At 49.8% G+C, this 22,986-nt stretch overlaps 2 protein-coding genes across 4 annotated transcripts in view; one reads left to right on the forward strand and one right to left on the reverse strand.

The window, feature by feature from the left end:
• Positions 1 to 1,976, reverse strand: part of CDK12 (cyclin dependent kinase 12) — a 34,662-nt gene extending 32,686 nt beyond the window's left edge. For 2 of the 3 annotated variants that reach the window (XR_013185246.1, XM_054649432.2), the window contains exon 1: positions 73 to 1,976. Coding sequence is in view for 2 of the 3 variants with exons in the window: in XM_054649432.2 (XP_054505407.2) it covers positions 73 to 1,112 (1,040 nt within the window). In the remaining variant the exon portion in view is untranslated. The remainder of the gene's footprint in view (positions 1 to 72) is intronic. The other variant, XM_054649433.2, reaches the window with a different exon arrangement.
• A 23-nt stretch (positions 1,977 to 1,999) lies between these two features.
• On the forward strand, positions 2,000 to 22,959 carry MED1 (mediator complex subunit 1). Its single transcript, XM_077190739.1, has 17 exons — positions 2,000 to 2,205; positions 4,020 to 4,126; positions 5,465 to 5,543; positions 6,126 to 6,180; positions 7,414 to 7,546; positions 8,235 to 8,263; positions 8,604 to 8,675; positions 8,853 to 8,927; positions 9,301 to 9,374; positions 9,585 to 9,674; positions 11,282 to 11,393; positions 12,267 to 12,391; positions 13,616 to 13,734; positions 14,580 to 14,781; positions 15,957 to 16,052; positions 16,154 to 16,259; positions 17,241 to 22,959. The coding sequence occupies exons 1-17, from the start codon at positions 2,178 to 2,180 to the stop codon at positions 20,485 to 20,487; spliced, it is 4,749 nt and encodes a 1,582-aa protein (XP_077046854.1). The 5' UTR covers positions 2,000 to 2,177; the 3' UTR covers positions 20,488 to 22,959.
• The last annotated feature ends 27 nt before the right edge of the window (positions 22,960 to 22,986 follow it).

Here is a 22,986-nt window from a genome sequence, read left to right on the forward strand (position 1 = left end):
AAACCCTCCTAAACATCCTTCCCCCACCTCCCTCCATCCTCGCAGCTCCATCCCAGCTCCCAGCACACGCACCTGGCGATGGGGCTCCGGCTCACGGAGCGCTTGGAGGCGAAGGGGCTGCTGGAGCGGCGGCGGCTGTAGGGGCTCGGGGACCTCCCGCTGTAGGAGCCGCTGCCCCGCTCGTAGCTGGACGAGCGCCTCCGGCCGTAGGGGCTCACGGATCGCTGCCGCCGGCTGTAGGGGCTGGGCGAGCGGGCGTTGGACTGGTAGCCCACGGGTTCCTTGTAGGGTGGGCTGAGGGACTGGCGGCGTGAGGAGCCGCCGGGGCTCTTCCTGTAGGGATCGTAGGTGCTGGAGGTGTGCGAGCGGGGCGGGCTGAGGTCGTACTCCTGCACGTAGGAGGCTCCCGAGGGGCTGTCGTCCAGTTTGGGGCTGTCCGACCATTTCCTGTGAGGGCTCCTGGATTTCCTCTTGGGGCTGTCGATGGTTTTGTAACTTTTGGGAGCATCCCTTTTGCGATGGCTTTTGCTGCGCTCTTTGTGGCTGGATTTGAGCTCCCGCTCCTTCCTGGATTTCTCCTTGTGCGCCTTGGCCGAGCGCGATTCCTTGTTGCTGCTCTTGGAGGAGGAGAGAGCCTTGGGGTGCTCCTCGCTCTCCAGGAGCCTCTTGGAGGATCCCGATATCCTCTCCTTGGCGGATCTGCTGGAAGCATCCAGGCTCTTTTCCAACTTCCTGTCCTTCTCCGCCTGTTTGCTCTTCATCAGCTCCCGGAGCCGCTTGTGCTGGTGGTGCCGGTGCTTCTGGGCCCTCTCGCTCCTCTCCGCCCTCCTCTCCTCGTTGTCCCTCCTGTCCAGCTTGAGGGCCACATCGTCCGAGAAGGTGTCCGAGTCCGAGCTGATGTCATCGTACTCCACCAGCGGCTTGATCACCGCTCCCAGGGGCGCCGCCGCTTCCTGGGCCGCCAGCGGGGACTCCTTGGAGTGCCTGGACTTGTGCCTCTTGTGCCTGGAGCCCGCCCGGTGTCTCTCCTTGCTGTTGGAGCTCCCGCTGCCCGGCTGCGAGGCCCCCCCGCCGCCGTCCTTCTTGCCCCCATGTCTCTCCGGATTTGGCATTCCTCCCCCGCTGCGCTCGGGAACGGCGAGGGGGGGACTCCGCGAAAGCCCCGAACTTCAAACTCCCTCCGCGCCCGCCCCTCGCACCATCCACGCCGGCCTCAGTCCCCCCTCCTACATGGGGAGCGGGGCCCGAGGCCCCGGAGGAGGCGGGAGGGACGGGGAGGGGAGGGGGGAAGGACCCGGGAGGGGAGGGGGAAGCGCCGCGGCCTCACCGCCTCATCCGAGGGGCCCAGGCCCGGCGGGCAGCGCGGCCGCGGGGGCGCCCCGGGAAGGCGGGGCCCGGGCCCGGAGCGCTGCCCGCGGCCTCAGCGGCGGTGGCGGGGCCTGGGCGCGGAGGATCCCCGGCCAAAGGGGCCCCGGAGCCGCCGCCGCCCCCGGCCCGGCCCCCGCGCTCTGCCCGAACCGGAGCGGCGCCGTCCGGGGGCACCGCCAACTCTCGCGAGACCCGCCCCCAACTCTCGCGATAACAACGCCGCCGCCGCCACCCCTCCCTCGGCTCCGGCGCGAGTCCTCCTCGTCCGCGAGACCTCTCGGAGATGGGCGGGGCCGCGCGCTCGTCCTCTCGCGAGAGCCGCGAAATCGCGCGGCCCGCGGCGCCTTCCCGGCCAACTTTATTGGGGCGCGGGGCGGGGACAGCGCCCCCTAGCGCCCGGCCCGCAACAAAGCTCCATGGCGGCGCCGCCGCCGCCCCGGCCTCCCGCCGCTCTCCCTCTCCGCCGCGCTGCGCTCTAAAGCCGCCGGCGGGTCGCTGTGGAGCCCGCTCCGGCGCACCGCCGGCTAACGGGCGGTTAATGCTCCGTTAGGGCTGCACAGCGGCCGCCGCCGCGCTTCCAGCAAGCTGAGGGGGCGGGGCGTGCTGGCTCCCGAGTCACGCCCTCCCCTGCGGGCGCGGCGAAGTCTCGCGAGAGCGCGGGAGCGCGGCCGACGGGCGCAGCGATGGCGGCGGCCGCCGCCGTGTGAGGGCGAGGGCGGCCCGGCCCGGCCGCCGCCCCCGCTCCCCGCCCGCTCCCGATCCCTCTCCGCTCCCGCTCCCTCTCTCGATCCCGGCCCCGGACCTGCAATATGAAGGCAGCGCCGGGCAGTGCCGAGGGTGAGTGCGGCGCGAGGGACGCGGGGGTTCCCGCCGGCCCCTTGAGGGAGCGAGGGCTGCCCTGTGGGGGCTCCAGGGCTGGAGCTGAGGTGGCGCCCAGAAAGTGAAACGGGCGAGGGTCTCAAAGGTGATTTGAGGTCTGGAGCATCTCTGTGATGAGGAGGGAGCGCGGAGCCGGGCCTGGTTACTGTGGAGAAGAGAAGGTTGGGAGGGGATCCCATAAATCCGTACAGAAATCCCCAGGGGGTGTCTGAGCTTGGTACCAGGCGCTGTTCAGCCAGCGACAGGACGAGGAGCAATGGCCAGAAAGTGAAACACAACAAATTCCACCTCGATATGAGGAAGAGCTTCTTTCCGGGAGGGTGTCAGAGTCCTGGAGCAGCTGCTCAGGGAGAATGTGGGGTCTCCCTCTCTGGAGAAATTCCACACCCACCTGGCACATTCCAGGGCTGGGTGATCTGCAGAGGTCTCTTCCAACTCTCTCCTGGGATTCTGGATCATTCACTGTTGCTTGGGGAGGGGGCTTGGACCAGGTGAGCTCCAGGGGTCCCTTCCCACCTCCTCATCCTGTGTTGATGCAGCTGAGAGGTATAAAGTGCCTGAAAACAAAACCCCAGAATAGCTGGGGTTGGAAGGGATCTCTGGAGATCATCCAGTCCTACCCCTCTGCCAGGGAGCAGGGGATACAGGTGGGTTTGGAATGTCTCCAGAGCAGGAGACTCCAAAACACCCCGCACACATTCATTGATTCCTTACACTTGGATTTGGAGGACTCAGTGTGAGGCCTGTGGGCTAGGAGAGCATCAATAAGGAGCCCAAACTGTGGAAGTTTGGCAGGTGGATCCTGTGAGGTGACACCAAGATGTTGTGTTTGCCTTGGACCCTCTGGGGCTGGGGACAGGGTTTATCCTGGAATGATGCCCACTGGGGATTTTTTGACATGAAAGTGTAGAAAGCTCTGTCTCTTGGCAATAAAATACAGGATTTGAGTGTTCCTGAGAGCCATGTCCTCTCTGTCACCTTCCAGTCACTCATCCACTGCTTTGTCCCCTCCTGGCTCTGGAGCAGCACTGAGGGGACACCACCCTGAGCTTTGAGCTGATTGTGGACTCATGGAATGTGCTGAGCTGGAAGGGACCCACAGGACCCTCAAAGTCCAGCTCCCAGCCCTGCACAGACACCCCAAAAATCCCACCCTGTCCCTGAGAGCCTTGTCCAACCCCTCCTGGAGCTGTGTCAGCCTCGGGGCTGTGCCCATGCCCTGGGGAGCCTGGGCAGTGCCTGAGCACCCTCTGGGATAAGAACTTTGCCCAAAATCCAACCTAAACCCCCCTGGCACAGCTCCAGCCACTTGCCCATGTCCTGCTGTGTGTCTGAGCACAGAATTTGTGACAGCTGGCAGCTGGAATGACTTGGCTGAGGTTTTTGATGGAGGACCTTTCAAGAAGTTGAGATAAAGAGAGCAGAGGGGGAATCCAGGACACAAAACTCACCTCACTGCTTTAACCCCGTGTTTCCCAAACCCTCAGGTTTAACCGTGGGGATCCTGAACCTGTTGAGGCCCCATCACTCAGGGATGGTGCAGAACAGGAGCTGGGCATTTTCCAGACAGGAATTCAATGGGATTTTCATGATCCTTTAGTTTTAACAACCTGGGATATTCCATAACATTTACCTCACCTCGAGGTCTGCGGTTAAACCGGCAGGAAGAAAATTCTTTGAAAATCATCTTCAGCTCAAAGGTGGAATGTTTTCTGAATTGTAAAGCTTCCAAAACTGGCTCATTTTGTTTCCTGATCATTCCTGTGTCCCAGAGGCAGAGAAGCTGAACAAGATGAGCTCCCTGCTGGAGAGGCTCCACGCCAAGTACAGCCAGAACCGGCCCTGGACAGAAACCATGAAGTTGGTCCGGCAGGTCATGGTGAGCATTGCTGGGCCCTGAGCAGGCCCTGCCTGCAGCTTCTCTGCTCATGCCTTTTTGTTGGCTTTTAGATCTCTTCCAGCTGCTTTTGCTTTGGTTTCACTCTCTCCTGAGGGGTGCAGGGGAGGGAGGGATGTCAGGTCCGTCTGTCTGTCTGTCTGTCTCTGCCCCGACATGGGTAGGGTGGTTCTTGGGTGGACGCGTTTCAAAGGACGAGTCTGGACTCTTCAGCTTTTTGGTCTTCTGATTGTTTATTATTTCTTATCTACAAAATTTTCTGTCTGCCCAACAGAGGTCTGACCTGCAAGCAGTCACAGGCACTCTCTGACCACCCATGGGGCGGTCATGTCTTTTTATACTAAAATCTACGTACACAATATTTACCTTTATTTTCCAATACTTTTCACCCATGTTGGCAAGTGCACCTTCACCATGAACCAATCCCCAAGTGCCAACATCACCACAGGAGATGGAGGACAAGAAGAAGAAAGAAGAAGGACGAGACATGCCCTGATCCCTCCATCTTGTCTCCATAACCCCCCTGTACCAAAAACCTTAAAGTTTATATTTCACCCTATAAATGTGTCTCTTTTACACCTTTTACTCTAAAGTGATTCTCATGTCCTCAAACTCTTGTTACTTCTGTGGATGGATCAAAATCAAGCCACCAAACACTCCTGGCAACATTCCAGGATTTCTGAGCCCCCCAAGGGTTCTCCTGGCATCTCTGGACATCGGGAGCGATGTGCTGAGTTCCCACAGAGGGATGTCCAAACCCTCCCTCCCTGATGTGTTTTTCCCTCCCCCAATTACAGATTAGTGCTCAGTGCCAGGGAAAGGCTCAAACTTGTATTTTCTGCTATTTCCCCTTCCAGGATATTGTTTTTTGGAGCAATGACTTGTTGTTTTGAAGATATTGTTTTTGTTCAGTGACACTCAACACTCAGCCCTGGCTTAGTCAAAAATGGGTTTGAAATATTGGTGTGGGTGGGGGAAGGAGGAGCAGGAGGCAGGGGAGATCTCAGCAAAGCCTCCTGCCCATACTCAGGTGTTAAAAGTTGCCCAGCTCTTTATTTTTGTGTCACCTCTTCTAAAACTCTCAGCTCACACCTATTTAGACAAGTTGCTAAAAAGAAAATAATTCCAGGCCTGCCTTTGTAATCTGCTTGCAAACAGATACTGTTCACCTAGAGGAATCAAGATGTTGTAATTTGGGGATGAAACCTAATCTGCTTTTAATTATCTAAATAACCCTCACTTGCCTGCTCAGAAGTTGCCATAATTCCCTCCTACTGAGAACCAGGAAAAATGATATTTTTTTCCTTCTGTCTGCCCAAGGAAAAGCGTGTGGTGCTGAACTCAGGGGGACACCAGCACCTGGTGAGCTGCTTGGAGACCCTGCAGAAGGCCCTGAAAGGTTGGTGTGTCCTCTGTGTGCTCTCCACAGGATGGAAAATCCCATGGAAACACTCCATAAAAACCACACAGGGTGTTGCTGCTGTGTTCACACTGTTCCTGGTGCTCAGGGGTTCAGCACACACTGAGCTCAGTGCCAGGCAAGACAGTCAGGCTGTGCTGCTTTTATTGGCAAAATAAAATTCTCTCTTTGTCCAGAGAAGCTGTGGCTGCCCCATCCCTGGAAATATCCAAAATTGGAGAACCTGGGATAGGGAGAAATGTCCTGCTCATAGCAGGGGTGGGACTGCATGGGCTTTAAGGTCCCTCCCAACCCAAACCATTCCACGACTCTCTGAGTGCCCATACCTGGATTCCCCTTGCAGAAATTCCATTTTCTCCTTGCAGTTTGGGAATATTTGCGTTTCTCTGTGCACACCCTCATGTCTGTATTTGTGGACAGGTTCCTGGGTAGTTTCACATAGAACAGCGTGAGCAGACATGGGAGGGAGTAACCAGCTGAGATTTGGTTTCTGGCTGGTGGGAATTCCTTAGGAAATGTTGGATCTTTTCCCTAAAGTTTGGTTTTTGTTCCCTCCATCAGTGTCATCTCTGCCTGCCATGACCGATCGTCTGGAGTCCATCGCCAGGCAGAGCGGGTGGGTCTGCTCCTCACTCATGGCACAGCTCCTCCTGCTGCTGCCCCCCCAGAACCTTGTGTGCTTGGATTTTGGGGCTTTTGGGTGCTTGGAGCTGGGGGTTTTGGGTGCTTGGAGTTGGGGGTTTTGGGTGCTTGGATTGGGGGGTTTTGGATGCTTGGAGTTGGGGGTTTTGGGTGCTTGGAGTTGGGGGTTTTGGGTGCTTGGAGTTGTGGGTTTTGTGTGCTTGGATTTGGGGGTTTTGGGTGCTTGGAGTTGGGGGTTTTGGGTGCTTGGAGTTAGGGTTTTGGGTGCTTGGAGTTGGGGGGTTTTGGGTGCTTGGAGTTGGGGGGTTTTGGGTGCTTGGAGTTGGGGGGTTTTGGGTGCTTGGAGTTGGGGGGTTTTGGGTGCTTGGAGTTGGGGGGTTTTGGGTGCTTGGAGTTGGGGGGTTTTGGGTGCTTGGAGTTGGGGGGTTTTGGGTGCTTGGAGTTGGGGGGTTTTGGGTGCTTGGAGTTGGGGGGTTTTGGGTGCTTGGAGTTGGGGGGTTTTGGGTGCTTGGATTTTGGGGGTTTGTATGCTTGGAATTGGGCTTGGATTGGGGGGTTTGTGTGCTTGGATTTTGGGGGTTTTGGGTGCTTAGATTGGAGGTTTGTGTGCTTGGATTGGGGAGTTTGTGTTGTGGGGTTAGTGTTAGATTGTGGGATTTTCTGTGCTTGGAGCTGGGGGTTTTGGGTGCTTGGATTGGGGGGTTTTGGCTGGGTTTTGTGTGCTTGGATTGGGGTGATTTGTGTGCTTGGAGTTGGGGGTTTTGTGTGCTTGGATTGGGGGGTTTTGTGTGCTTGGATTGGGGGGTTTTGTGTGCTTGGATTGGGGGTTTTGTGTGCTTGGATTGGGGAATTTTGTGTGCTTGTGGGGTTTTGTGTGCTTGGATTGGGGGGTTTTGGGTGGGTTTTGTGTGCTTGGATTTGGGTGATTTGTGTGCTTGGATTGGGGGGTTTTGTGTGCTTGGATTGGGGGTCTTTGTTTGGACTGTGGGGTTTGTGTGATGGATTGTGGGATTTTGTGTACTTCGATTGGGGAGTTTGGTGTGCTTTGATTGGGGGATTTTGGGTGAGTTTTGGCTGGGTTTTGTGTGCTTGGATTGGGGGGTTTTGGCTGGGTTTTGTGTGCTTGGATTGTGGGGTTTTGGGTGGGGTTTTTGGGTGGGGTTTCTCTGTGCATCTCCCAGCAATTCCTGTTGTGTTTCCTCGGCAGCCTGGGCTCCCACCTGAGTGCGAACGGCACCGAGTGTTACATCACCTCTGACATGTTCTATGTGGAGGTGCAGCTGGACCCTGCAGGGCTGCTCTGTGATGTCAAGGTGGCTCACCATGGAGAAAACCCCGTGGTGTGTATTCCTGGCCAAGAGGAACCCTTGTGCTTTTGGGGTTCCCTTTATTTTGAGCAGAGAAAATGGATTTTATTTAACATTCCCTTAGAGCCAGAGTTACACCTTTGTTGTTTGTTCTAGTGGGAAATAAAATCCTCCATGGAGTAGTTGGCTCCTGTGGGAATTTCTAATCAATGCACACTATGGATTCACACCTTGCAAAATTATTTGGAGATGTTACCTCAATGTTTCTGAGAATTTTATGCAAGTTTTTGCTGTGTTTCCAAGGGAAGTTGTTCTTACAAAGCTCAGATCTGGGAATGGAAAGTTAAAAATTGCAGAATGCTGGGAGCAAATGCCCTTGTGCATGTGGAGGAGAGTTTGAGCTTGGTGTTTGATTGGCCTCTCCTCAAAACAGCCCATCTTTAATATCCCTATGTAAGCTCATAGATTTTCACCCTAAATCTTCACAGCTTGAGAAGTTTATTTCAAATTAATAATTGAAGAGGAAATATTATTACCTGGACTTGTCCCAGCAGGGCTTGAGGAGCAGAAGTAGAACCACAGCAAGTGGTTGTGAGCATTGTGTGGCTTCCCAGGAGAAGCTGATCTTTGGGAATTTCCCTGCTCTGATATTTCCCAGCTGCACAAAGCCTGGAGTGGCTGCATCCCACTCTGACATCCTTGTGTGTTTTTTCCTTTTCAGAGCTGTCCAGAGCTGGTGCAACATCTGAGGTGAGTCACAGGGGTGGGTTGTTGTGTTTTCTCTTTGCTGTAATATTCTGATGCTATTTGATGGCTGGAAACACAAAATTCTTCACAACTGCTCCTTCCCCACAAAGTGTCTTCACTTCTCCAGGGGATTTTCTGGCTTTGGCTCAGATCTTGTGATTCTGGCTGCTGTGCAAGGTGTCTTCAAAGCCCACAGCAGATTAAAGCTGGATCATTTAAAGAACACATTTTCATGTAGCAAAAGCATTTTTTTAATGGCTCAGCATCTTTATTAATATCACTTTCTAAAATGAAACCTGTTACTCATTTGAATACTTGGTAACTTCCCCCTTTTTCCTTTCAGAGAGAAAAATTTTGATGAGTTTTCAAAGCATCTGAGGGGACTTGTGAACCTGTATAAGCTGCCAGGGGACAAGTAAGTCCAGGATATATTTATATTCACATACATAAAAATCAAATAACAAGTCTAGAATACATTTATTTATATCCACACATATAAAATAAAAAAAACCCCTCCAAGCTTGTAGGTTTGCACTGCACAGTCCTTTCAAGTTTTCTTATATTTTTTATTGTCTTTTTTTTTTTCTCTAAGCAAACTTAAAACTAAAATGTACTTGGCCCTGCAGTCCTTGGAGTTGGATCTCCAAAAGATGGCTGGGATGTATTGGTAAGTTTTGTGGTGTCTGTGTGGTTTTCTAAATATCTATAAATGCTTAGAGCTCTGAGAAATTCCTTTCTAACTGCAAGATTTGATTGGAATAGAGTCTAAAAGGCAAAATAAAAGTTTGTAGCCAAGTGGATTCAGTGATGATGTGGTTTCAATTGAGAAAGCTTTGGCCTTGTTTCACTGCTGTAGGTTCAGTGACAAACCAGCTGTGCTGTAGAGGGTAAAGCAGCTTTTATTTTGCCTGTACAGTTTGGATCAACCCCTCTTTGGGTCCCAGCAATGTGAATTCTGAGTTGAAATCAGTCTCAGCACATGAACTTTGGCTTCACCTGTGGCTGTGCCTTGTTTCAGGCTGTGATTGCCTCTCTTGCAGGCAAGCCACCAATGCAAACCCCCTGGACAAGATCCTCCATGGCAGTGTTGGCTATCTCACCCCCAGGAGTGGAGGTACCTGTCATTCACTCTTTAAAAAAAAGGAATTATTTTTAATTAATTTAAATCAATTTTAAACATTTATTTGTTCCTGGCCTCATGTATGGGTCACAGTTCCACATTAACTGATGACAAAAAGAGGGACAAAGTCTTTGGGTGTTTGTGTGGCTTTGTGGGGTGGGGATGACTTCTCAGGATGCCTCCTGAGGAATTTCTGTCCCCCAGGTCTCCTGATGAACCTCAAGTATTACGTCTCCCCCTATGATTTATTTGAGGATGGCACTGGAGCCCCCGTGGTTTTGCATGAGAACAATGGTAGGTGAGCTGGGGGCTGCTGGGAGCTGCTGGGGGCTGCTGGGAGCTGCTGGGGGCTGCTGCTGCTGCTTGAAGGAGGGGAGGGAGGAGGATCCCAGCCCAGCCCTCTCTGGTCCGTCTGTCTGTCTGTCTGTCTGTCTGTCTGTCTGTCTGTCTGTCTCTGCCCTGACACAGGTAGGGCGGTTCTTGGGTGGACGCGTTTCAAAGGACGAGTCTGGACTCTTCAGCTTTTCCATCTTCAGATTGTTGATTGTTTCTTATCTACAAAATTTTCTGTCTGCCCAGCAGAGGTCTGATCTGCAAGGCAGCCAAGGGCACTCTGCCCACCCACGGGGCGGTCATGTCTTTTTATACTAAAATCTACCTACATGATATTTACCTTTATTTTCCAATACTTTTCACCCATGTTGGCAAGTGCACCTTCACCATAAACCAATCCCCAAGTGCCAACATCACCACAGGAGATGGAGGACAAGAAGAAGAAAGAAGAAGGACGAGACACGCCCTGATCCCTCCATCTTGTCTCCATAACCCCCCTGTACCAAAAACCTTAAAGTCTATATCTCACCCTATAAATGTGTCCCTTTTACACCCTTCACTCTAAAGTGATTCTCATGTGTCCCTTTTACACCCTTCACTCTAAAGTGATTCTCTTGTCCTCAAACTCTTGTCACTTCTGTGGATGGATCAAAATCAAGCCACCAAACACTCCTGGCAACATTCCAGGATTTCCGAGCCCCCCAAGGGTTCTCCTGGCATCTCTGGACATCGGGAGCGATGTGCTGAGTTCCCACACAGCCCCTGCTGTCACCCTGTCCAGCAGGACAGTCACAGCTTTAATGAGCCCAGCTGTGACCACTGGGCCTTGTCACTGGCTCCTGTGGGCTCATGGCTTGACAGTTTGCAGGCTGAGCCTTTTTCCTTGCAGTGAATCTCATTTTAACATAGCATTTGTTTTGTTACCTGAATAAAAACACAGAATCCCAGAGTGGTTTGGGTTTAAACCAAACTCATCCACTTCCAATCCCCTGCCATGGGCAGGGACACCTTCCACTGTCCCCCATCCAGCCCTGTGCCTCTCCCATCTTACTGGAAGTTTGGTTTTATGCATGGACATCTGGCTCTTGTTACAATGCCAAAACCAAGCTCCAGTTGTCAGAGAAAAAAAGAGAGGGAAGTTATCCAAAATCATCATTTGTTTTGCTTTGCAAGGAGCAAAGTATGAACTGGCAAATGCATTTGGAAAATATTTTGAGGATGATGCAATTGGTCCACCTGGCAGGAGGGAAATGGGGATTTGGGTAGAACAGTCAGTTTGGCTGTTTGTCCATTTGGTCCTGAAGGTGAGCAGTGCCCTCTGTGCCTGGTGGGCAAAGCCAAGGGAATATTTTATGGAATCACAGAATATTTTGTGTTTGAAGAGACCCCAAGGCTCATCCAGTTCCATGGGCAGGGACACCTTCCACTATCCCAGCTTGCTCCAAGCCCCACCCAACTTGGCCTTGAGCACTCCCAGGGATAGAGAATATATTTAATTCATATTTAATCCACAAAACTTGCCACTGGTGGGGTTTTATTTTTCCATCTTCTCCTGCTTCCCCCTGCAGTTCCTCGCTCTCTGGGTATGAACGTGTCTGTGACAGTGGAGGGAACCATGGCCATGCACAAACTTCCAATTGCTCCTCTGATCATGGGCTCCCATCCTGTGGACAGCAAAGGGTAAGGACAGGACAGCAGGCCAGCCCTCAGCTGGGGGGTTTGTCACAGCACCACAGGAATTCCACAGGTGCTGCCTTTAGGCCAAGAAATTCCTGTTGCAGTGAGGTATTTTCTGAGACCCCCAGTGTTGGAAGGAATGATGAATCTGACTCCATGTTCTTCGAAGAATAATTTATTATTGTATAATGTTATATAAATTATAGTTATTATTTATAGCATATACATTCTGTTATGCTCTATTATGCTCTATCGTGGTATATCTATCGTGGTATATCTATCGTGGTATATCTACCGTGCTATATCTACCGTGCTATATCTACCGTGCTATATCTACCGTGCTATATCTACCATGCTATACCATGCTATACCATGCTATACCATGCTATATTCTATTAGCTACACTAAAACTATACTAAAAAATAGAGAAAGGATACTTACAGAAGGCTTAACAAAATCCTAATAAAAAACCAGTGACTCTCTGTTCCAGAGTCCTGACACAGCTGGCTGTGATTGGTGGTTAAGTTAAAACAATTCACATGCTGGATCAACAATCTCCAACCACATTCCAAAGCAGCAAAACACAGGAGAAGCAAATGAGATAAATATTGTTTTACTTTTTTCTCTGAGGTTTCTCAACTTCCCAGGAGAAAAATCCTGGTATTTCTGTATTTATGTAATACATGGTATATATGAATTTCTGTATATATGGTAAGGGGATTTTTCAGAAAATGTGACAGTGACATTTCAGGGCTGGCAGGTGCTTCTGAGGAATGCCTTCCTTTTTAAGGTGTATTTGAGCCAAGATAAATGTTGTGTGAGGTGAGAGCAGCAGCCCTGCAGCTCACAGGACCTTTTGTGCCCCCATTTTTCCAGAACTCCATCTTTCTCCTCCATCACCAGTGCCAACAGCGTGGATTTGCCTGCTTGTTTCTTCCTGAAATTCCCACGTCCCATTCCAGTGTCTCGAGCTTTCATCCAGAAACTGCAGAGCTGCACAGGTGGGTTGCAGACCTGTCAGGGACATCTCTGGGCTTTTATTCATCTTCCCCTGTGTCTATCAGTAAATGCTGCTGGTTTTTAACATGTGCCAGGGGAGTTGCTTGGGGTTTTTGTGCTGTTCTCAGTAACACCTGGACAGGTTTTTATTGTATTTGCTGGCAAAGGAAGGAATGATGAATCTGACTCTATGTTCTCAGAAGGATAATTTATAATTTTATGCTACTAAATATAATATAATATAATATAATATAATATAATATAATATAATATAATATAATATAATATAATATAATATAATATAATATAATATAATATAATATAATATAATATAATATAATATAATATAATATAATATAATATAATACTATATTATATTATACTATACTATATTATACTATACTATATTATATAATACTATATTATATTATACTATACTATATTATACTATACTATACTATATTATACTATATTATATTATATTATACTATCCTATATTATATTATACTATACTATATTATACTATACTATATTATACTATACTATATTATACTATACTATATTATACTATATTATATTATACTATACTATATTATACTATATTATATTATACTATATTATACTATATTATACTATATTATACTATATTATACTATACTATATTATATTATACTATACTACACTATACAATATTATACTATATTATACTATACTACACTATATTATATTATATTATATTATATTATATTATATTATATTATATTATATTATATTATATTATATTATATTATATTATATTATATTATATTATATTATATTATATTATATTATATTATATTATATTATATTATATTATATTATATTATATTATATTATATTATATTATGAATACAGAAAGGATACTTACAGAAGGTTAAAAAGATCATAATGGAAACTTGTGACTCTTTCCAGAGCCCTGACACAGCTTGGCCCTGCTTGGCCAATGAGTCCAAACAATTCACAGAAACCCAATGAAACAACCACCTGTGGGTAAACAATCTCCAAACACCTTCCAAAGCAGCAAAACACAGGAGAAGCAAATCAGATAATTCTTGTTTTCCTTTTTCTCTGAAGCTTCTCAGCTTCCAGGAGCAAAATCTTAGGGCGAAGGGATTTTTCTAGAAAACATGACCCCCACATCTCCCTGCATTCAGGTGCCATCATTCACTGCTGTCTTTTCCTTTCAGGTATCCCCCTGTTTGACACAGCACCCACGTTTGTGCCCCTCTATGAGCTGATCACCCAGTTTGAGTTGTCCAAGGAGGCCGATCCCCTGCCCCTGAACCACAACATGCGATTCTACGCCGTAAGTGAGCGCTGCCAGCCAGCCTGGGCCACCCCCAGCACCATCTCAGGGGCTTCTGCTGCCTCCCAAGTGGGAGAAACAAAATCAGTTCCTTGTGCTCCCAGTCACACACATCTCCTGTTTATCCAGCAGTGCTGGAGCTCTTCTGTGGTTGTTTGGAGGAAAGAACTCAGAGCTGTGCTGAAAATTCAGTGCCAGATGTTGAACTGTAGCTGCTTATTTTTGAGTTTGTTGTTTACACAGGGCTTTTATCACCTCAGTCACGTTCAGAACAGAGCAGGACATTTATTCATTGACAAAACTTGTTCTTCAAGCATTAGGATTCATGCACAGGTTCCCACAGAAGCTGTGGCTGCCCCATCCCTGGCAGTGTCCAGGGACAGGGCTTGGGCTCATCTGGGACAGTGGGAAGTGTCCTAGTCTGTGGCACTGGATGGGATTTAAGGTCCTCCCAACCCAAACCATTCCATGATTCTGTGATGAGCATTTTAGGAAAATGAGGTATTGAAAGATGCTTTGCTGTTGGAGTGCAGCTGCAGGGAGGAGAGCAGAGGGGCTGAGCCTGTCCCTTCCTTTTGCCCAGTGATGTGTGGCTGAATCAATTGCAGCATTTCAGGAGAAATCCTTAAATTTATGGCTGAGTGTTAACTCCAGAGGATTCTCTGCCCATTCAGTGTGAAACTTTTAGTGGAAACAGTGAATGCTGTTGGGCAGTTCTACTTCTGAGGAGTTCAGATGTACAGAGTGGAAGGAGAACATCCTCAGAGTTTGTCCAAAGGTGCCATGGTGTCAGTGGCCCTGCTGGGTGTCCATTATGCCCCTCTGAAGCAGGGGTTGTTGCTCAGGCTCTTCCAGGACAGCAGCACTGTTACTTCCTGAACAAGGACGCTCCTCTCCCGGACGGACGGAGCCTGCAGGGAACTCTGCTCAGCAAGATCGCGTTCCAGCACCCTGGCAGGGTGCCCCTCATCCTCAGCCTCATCAGGCACCAGGTGGCCTACAACACCCTCATTGGCAGCTGTGTCAAGAGGACAGTCCTGAAGGAAGGTGGGTGCCACCTCCAGAGAAATATGAAATGAGAATGATGAACTCTGGGGGGATTTCCTCATTGGAAATGAAGTTTCCCTTTGTTTTTTGCCCATCTATGTGGGGGTTTTGAAGCTCTAGTTTATTGTGTTTGTGGCAGGAAGGAATGATGAATGTAACTCCATGTTTTCAGAAGGCTAATTTATTATTCTAAGATACTATATTATAATAAAGAATACAGAAAGAATACTTACAGAGAGTTAGGTCTGGCACCAGGTGGCCTGCAGCACCCTCATTGGCAGCTGTGTCAAGAGGACAGTCCTGAAGGAAGGTGGGTGCCACCTCCAGAGAAAGATCAAGTGGGAATGATGAACTCTGGGGGGATTTCCTCATTGGAAATGAAGTTTCCCTTGGTTTTTTCCCCCATCTGTGTGGAGGTTTTGAGGCTCTGGTTTATGTTTGTGGCAGGAAGGAATGATGAATGTAACTCCATGTTTTCAGAAGGCTAATTTATTATTTTAAGATACTATATTATATTAAAGAATACAGAAAGAATACTTACAGACGGTTAGATCTGGCACCAGGTGGCCTACAACACCTTCATTGGCAGCTGTGTCAAGAGGACAGTCCTGAAGGAAGGTGGGTGCCACCTCCAGAGAAATATGAAATGAGAATGATGAACTCTGGGGAGTTTTCCTTATCAGAAATGAAACTTCTGCTGCTTTTCTTGGTTTTTTCCCCATCTGTGTGGAGGTTTTGAGGCTCTGGTTTATGTTTGTGGCAGGAAGGAATGATGAATGTAACTCCATGTTTTCAGAAGGCTAATTTATTATTTTATGATACTATATTATATTAAAGAATACTATACTAAATACAGAAAGGATACTTAAAGAAGATTTAAAAGATAATCATGAAAACTTGTGCCTGACACAGCTTAGCCCCAATTGGGCAATGAGTGAAAAAAACTCACAGCAGAAACCAATGAAACAATCACCTGTGGGTAAACAATCTCCAAACACATTCCAAAGGAGCAAAACACAGGAGAAGCAAATGAGATAATTCTTGTTTTCCTTTTTCTCTGAGGCTTCTCAGCTTCCCAGGAGACAAATCCTGGGCGAAAGGATTTTTCTAGAAAATGTGAATGCCACGCTGGTTCATCTCCACTGTTCCCTCAGTTCAAAGTTCTTGTCTTTCAGATTCTCCTGGCATCCTGCAGTTTGAAGTGTGTCCTCTGTCTGACTCCTGTTTCAGTGTGTCCTTCCAGCACCCTGTGAACGACTCCCTGGTGTGTGGTGAGTGGCCCCAGGGGCAGCAGGAGCAGCATTCCTGGGAGGGCTGGCAGGGTTTCCTCACCCTGTGTGCAGGATTCTGATCTCTCCCTGCTCTCTTGCAGTGGTGATGGATGTGCAGGACTCCAGCCACGTGAACTGTAAGCTGTACAAAGGATTGTCTGATGCCCTCATCTGTACAGATGATTTCATTGCCAAGGTTGTTCAAAGGTAAGCTGGGATTTTGTCCCACCTTATGCTCCCAATCACACAGATGAGCTCTGCTCCATCTTGTGTTTATCCAGCAGTTCTGGAGCTGTTCTGGGCTTGTTTGCAGGAGAGAAGAACTCAGAGCTGTGCTGAAAATTCAGTGCCAGATACTGAACTGTAGCTACTTATTTTTGAGTTTGTTGTTTACACAGAGCTTTTATCACCTCAGTCACGTTCAGAACAGAGCAGGACATTCCCAGGGCACAGCACTCCTGCCACCTTTTGGGTGGGAACCACTGGTTTTGCTTCCAGCACGTTACAGATTTGTTATCCCTGAGGAGAATGAGGTGTTATCACTGATTTTTGAGCTCAAAAAGCTGCCCCTGCCCATGGCAGAGGGGTAGAACTGCATGGGCTTTAAGCTCCTGGGATTTTTATAAGGTTGTAGGAAATCAGGGTTACCAAGGTGCTTCCTGCCAGAATTGGAGAAACAACCCAGATTCCTTCATGAGGACAGGACAAGGGGAATGGCTTTAAACTGAAGCAGTAGTTCTAAGTGGGATATTGGGAAGAAATCCCTCCCTGTGAGGGTGGGCAGGCCCTGGCACAGGGTGCCCAGAGCAGCTCTGGCAGTGCCCTAGGCCAGGCCAGGCTGGATGGGGCTTGGAGCAGCCTGGGACAGTGGGAGGTGTCCCTGCCATGGCAGAGAAAGGGACTGGATGGGCTTTAAGGCCCCTTCCAAACCAAAGCATTCCATGATTCTGTGCTCTTTAACGACCAGATCATGATCTGTCAGCTCTCAGTTATTAGAGATAATTGATTAATCCTCTCTCAAGTGTCTCTCTGAATTCAGGCAGAACAGCAGGGCATAAACCTGGACCTGCTGCTCTCCTGTGCAAGCCCCTGAATGCTCATTTTATACCTGCTGGAGTTGTAAAACATCCCCAGTGACCTCTGGTGAGGGCAGCCAGCCCCACCCTGACCCTGTGCTGTGTCTTGCAGGTGCATGTCCATCCCTGTCACCATGAGAGCCATCCGTAGGAAGGCAGAAACCATCCAAGCTGACACGCCAGCCCTGTCCCTCATTGCAGAGACAGTTGAGGACATGGTGAAGAAAAACCTGCCCCCAGCCAGCAGCCCAGGGTATGGCATGACCACAGGCAGCAACCCAATGAGTGGCACCACCACCCCAACCAACACTTTTCCTGGGGGGCCCATCACGACTTTGTTTAACATGAGCATCAGCATGAAAGAGAGGCATGACTCAGTGGGCCATGGGGAGGACTTCAGCAAAGTGTCTCAGAACCCTATTCTCACTAGTTTGTTGCAGATCACAGGGAATGTGGGCTCTACCATTGGCTCAAGTCCAACCCCTCCCCACCACACACCACCACCAGTATCCTCACCAGCCAGCAACACCAAGAACCACCCCATGCTCATGAACCTTCTTAAGGAGAATCCTCCTCAGGATTTCTCCACTCTTTATGGGAGCAGCCCTCTGGAAAGGCAGAACTCTTCCTCTGGCTCCCCCAGAATGGAAATGGGCCCTGGGGGGAATAAACAAAAGAAAAAAAAATCCCGTGTGCCAGCCGACAAGCCCAAGCACCAGACTGAGGACGATTTCCAGAGGGAGCTCTTTTCCATGGATGTTGACTCCCAGAACCCCATTTTTGATGTCAACATGACTGCAGACACCCTGGACACCCCTCATATTACTCCAGCACCCAGCCAGTGCAGCACTCCTCCCACCACGTACCCCCAGGCTCTGCCCCACGCCCAGCCCAGCATCCAGAGGATGGTTCGCCTGTCCAGCTCGGACAGCATCGGGGCCGACGTCACCGACATCCTCTCGGACATAGCTGAGGAGGCCTCCAAGCTGCCCACCAGTACTGAGGACTGCCCACCCATTGGGACTCCAGTCAGAGATTCTTCTAGTTCAGGACATTCACAAAGTGCCCTCTTTGACCCCGATGTTTTTCAGACCAACAGTAGTGAGAACCCCTACACAGACCCCGCGGACCTGATCGCGGATGCCGCTGTCAGCCCCAACAGCGACTCCTCCAACCATTTTTTTCCAGACGGGGTAGATTTCAACCCTGACTTGCTGAACAGTCAGAGCCAGAGTGGTTTTGGGGAGGAATACTTTGATGAGAGCAGTCAGAGTGGAGACACTGATGATTTCAAGGGCTATGCCCCCCAGGCTCTCACTAATTTAGGGGTGCAAGTCTTGGGGGGTGATGGGGGGGAAAATAAATTTAAGGGGAGCGCTCCATCCGATACGGTGGATTTTAGTATTATTGCAGCTGCCAGCAAAGCACTGGGGTCCTCTGACATCATGGAGCACCACAGTGGAGGTCAGAGCCCTTTGCTGAACACGGGGGATTTAGGAAAAGAGAAGTCTCAGAAACGGGTAAAGGAAGGCAATGGGTCTGGAAGTGCCATGGCAGGTGCTGGCATGGATGGGAAGCCGGGGAAGCGCAGCCGGACGCCATCCAGCGATGGCAAAAGCAAAGAGAAACTCCCAAAGAGGAAGAAGCAGGAGACAGATGGGAAATCTCCATCCCACAGTTCATCCAACAGGCCCTTCACGCCACCAGCAAGCACAGGTGGGTCCAAATCTCCGGGGAGCTCGGGCAGATCCCAGACTCCCCCTGGGGTGGCTACTCCTCCTATTCCAAAAATAACCATTCAGATCCCAAAAGGAACAGTGACTGTTGGCAAACCATCTTCACACGGCCAGTACACGAGTAGCGGTTCTGTCACCTCCTCCAGCAGCAAAAGCCATCATAGCCATTCTTCCTCCTCCTCCTCTTCTTCCTCCTCTTCAGCCTCAGGCAAAATTAAAAGCAAATCAGAAGGGTCTTCTGGCTCAAAGATGAGCAGCAGCCTCTACTCCAGCCAAGGCAGCTCCGGCTCGGGGCAGTCCAAGGGCTCGGCGCAGTCGGTGGGAAAGCCGGGATCCTCCCCCATCACCAAGCACGGCCTCAGCACCGGCTCTGGCAGCACCAAGATGAAACCTCAAGGAAAGCCATCATCCCTCATGAACCCTTCCATGAGCAAACCAAACATCTCCCCGTCCCACTCGAGGCCCTCCGGGGGTTCTGACAAACTCGCCTCTCCCATGAAACCTGTCCCGGGTACTCCCCCATCGTCTAAAGCAAAGTCACCCATCAGTTCCGGTTCTGGTGGGTCCCACATGTCTGGGACTGGGTCAAGCTCGAGCATGAAATCCTCTTCAGGCATGGGATCCTCCGGGTCTATGTCACAGAAGCCGCCTCCCTCGTCCAACTCCTCCACGGCATCTTCATCTTCCTTTTCATCCAGTGGGTCTTCCATGTCTTCATCCCAGAACCAGCATGGAAGCTCCAAAGGGAAGTCCCCCAGCAGAAACAAGAAGCCATCTCTGACTGCAGTCATTGACAAGCTGAAGCACGGGGTGGTCACGAGTGGGCCCGGTGGAGAGGACCCCATGGACGGGCAGATGGGGCCGAGTTCCAATTCCTCAAGCCATACAATGTCCTCCAAACACAACCTGTCTGGAGGGGAGTTCCAGGGAAAGCGGGAGAAGAGCGACAAGGAGAAATCCAAAGTCTCCGTTTCTGGAGGATCCGTCGACTCTTCCAAGAAGAACTCGGATTCCAAAAACGTCGGAAGCACCGGAGTGGCCAAAATCATCATCAGCAAACACGATGGTGGCTCCCCCAGCATTAAAGCCAAAGTGACTCTGCAGAAACCCGGGGAAGGAGGCGGCGACGGGCTGAGACCTCAGATGGCTTCTTCCAAAAGCTACGGATCGCCCCTGATCAGCGGCTCCACCCCCAAACACGAGCGCTGCTCCCCCAGCCACAGCAAATCCCCGGCCTACACCCCCCAGAACATCGACAGCGAGAGCGAGTCGGGCTCCTCCATCGCCGAGAAATCCTACCAGAACAGCCCCAGCTCCGACGACGGCATCCGGCCCCTGCCCGAGTACAGCGCCGAGAAACACAAGAAGCACAAAAAGGAGAAGAAAAAAGTGAAGGACAAAGACAGGGATAGAGAGAGGGAGCGGGATAAGGACAGGGATAAGAAGAAATCCCACGGGATGAAGCCTGAGAGCTGGTCCAAGTCTCCCATCTCGGCAGATCAGTCCCTGGCCATGGCCAGCAATGCCATCCTCTCGGCCGAGCGGCCGTCCCGGGCCAGCCCCGAGTTCCTCATCGGGGAGGAAGATGATGATCTCATGGATGTTGCTCTAATTGGCAATTAATTCTCTCAGATGAGCTGCCTGCAAGTCCCAGAGGGAAGGAAGGATTGATTCATCTCAAACCTCCCACATGAATGTGTTTGGAGAGGGGGAAAAAAAAAGTATTTCTAAGGGATTTCCAAGATTTTCAGACCACCAAGGTCTGTGCAGAAGGATGTGAGTGCCAGCAGCCAGGTCCCTGCCTGTGGCCTTCATCCTGTGGGCACTTCCATTCTTGCTGGATTTATGAGTATTATCATCCATCCCTGTGGGAGTTCACGGGGATGGGGCTGAGTGTGGGAATGTGGGAGCAAACAGACATAGGCTGGTCTGGGACATCCCAGTCCCTCTGCCCTCTTCCCACTCAGGATGAGCTCCTTTTGGATGTAGGAAGTTTTCAAGTCATTATTTTAGGAAATGTTTTAGGGCTGGGTTTTAACTCTTTGGAAGAAGGAAAACCACGAGGTTTTTAATTGATTTTATTCCCACGGCATTCCTTCATTCAATGAACTGTTTCCTCATGGAAATCAGGATTTTATCCCAGGTCATGGCTCTGAGGGATTGCTGCTGCCTTGGGTTTGCCTTCCCATTTATTTTAGCTATTTCTTCACCTCCATGTGGGAGCACCTCGTGCTCCTTGTTTTCCCCCAGTGGGAATTTGGGTAGAGCTCGTGGCTTTGGGTGGCTCTGCAGCTTTGGTGACATTCCAGCACAGTGAAATTCCAGCAAATCTCAGTGGAAAAAGGGACTCCTGCCTACACCAAGCTTCCCTGGAATCTCCTCGTGCTGCTGAAGCTGGGAATTGTGGTCCCAATCCTGGGAAGGATTCTCCAGCTAAGGGAGCCATGTCCTGCTTGGAAAACAATCCCAGAGTGGCTCAGCTGGGATCAGAGCTGCAGCAGAAGTGTTGATTCCCTTCAGAGATGGATTTTCCCCTTTTGGCTGGAATTAGGAGCATGACTCAGGCATCCTCTCCAGGCTGATCTTGTGGTCCCTGAAAGGAAAAGAGACTCAGGAGAGTGTTTTATTTTTAAAAGCAGTTTCATCTGATTCACTGAAGTGGAATGTGGGAAATCAGGAGTTCTGCAAACACATCTCCTGTGGAATTATGTACTGAGCAGGATCCTGCTCCCACTGGATTGTGCTGGAGGCCAGGATTTCCCCGTGGGAATGAGGTTGTGCTTCACCTTTGGGGGATGCAGCGTGAAAAGTTGGCAATGATTTGAGTTTTTCTTTGAAACCACTGAAATTTCCCACCCTGGGCTGACCCCAGGGCTACCCCAGCAAAGCTGTTTGGTTTCCAGCTTTTTTGGAAAGTGTTTTTAGTAGGTTCATTGTAGGGATTTTTCACCCCTTCCTTCCTCCTGCCTCCAGTTTAATTCCAGGGCTCCTGCACAGTGCAGGAGCCTGAATGTCTCCCAAACTTCCCCCAACTCTGGAGAACTTTTCCCTCCTTACATTTTCTAGTATTTATCCTTTGCTCCTGGTGTCCTGCACACCACAACCAGAGCTTGAAATGATAGGAAAATGGGAATTCAATCCAAACTGCAGTAAATGCTGATACCTGGCACAGTGTTGGAATTGTGGAGCTGTGTGTGGGGTGCTGCAAAGAGGATGGCAGGAGCACAATCCCAAAGGAATTCAGCTGGACACCCTGCTCCAGTGGCTCTCTTGGGAATGCTGCCAGCTCAGCCTCTGGAGCCCCATCTCCTGCTTTTATTTAATCCGTTTTTTTGGACAAAATCCCTTTGATCTAAGTTGTGTGAGGGGGCACAAGCAGCCTTCCAAAAAAAAGCACTTTCAAGTGGAATCCAGGCTGGGAATCCTCCAGGATGGCTCCCTGGACTCGTCCTCAGCCAGAGCTGTGTTTTCCTGCTGTGCTGCACACTAAAAGTTGGAAGGGAAAGCAGCAAAATTGACACAAAAATTCTGTTTGAAAAGGAGCAAGCTGCACTCGTTTCCTCTCCCCTCACCCAGACCAAAGCTCAGTATCCAAAATTCCCCCTGTGGAAGGTGGGAACAGAGGGAACAACGTCTCCTCCAGCCCAAATTTAAAGCTTTTCACCCCATTTTGGTGCCCTGTCCCCTTCCAATGACGTCAGTCCTGGGGGAACTGAGGTGTGTGACCACGCAGAGGCTTTGGGGTGTCAGTGCTCGGGCTCTGAGAAATGGTTTATTTTTGGAATATTTTTGCTTATATTCTCAATAATTTTACATCTTTCAGTATTCAGAAAGATACAAATAAAGTGAAAATTAAATATAAGCCAAACCTTTTAATCTCAGGTGGTGAAGTGAACACGGAGATTAAAAGAAACTGGTTCTTTTCCTCGATTATCATGATGTACATAAATCCCTGGCTGGCAAAACCGCTGGAATTGTAAATAGCTCGGATCCCGCGGCGGTTTTTTTTTTGGGCGGAAAGTGGAATTTCAACTTTTTTGGAGATATCGCAGAGAACATCTTTATTTACATGCAAATAAACCCCTTTGGTACAAATCGGTGTCGCCTCCGTGCTGGGGGTTC

The sequence above is a fragment of the Agelaius phoeniceus genome, chromosome 26, assembly GCF_051311805.1.
Source record: "Agelaius phoeniceus isolate bAgePho1 chromosome 26, bAgePho1.hap1, whole genome shotgun sequence".
NCBI lineage: Eukaryota > Metazoa > Chordata > Aves > Passeriformes > Icteridae > Agelaius > Agelaius phoeniceus.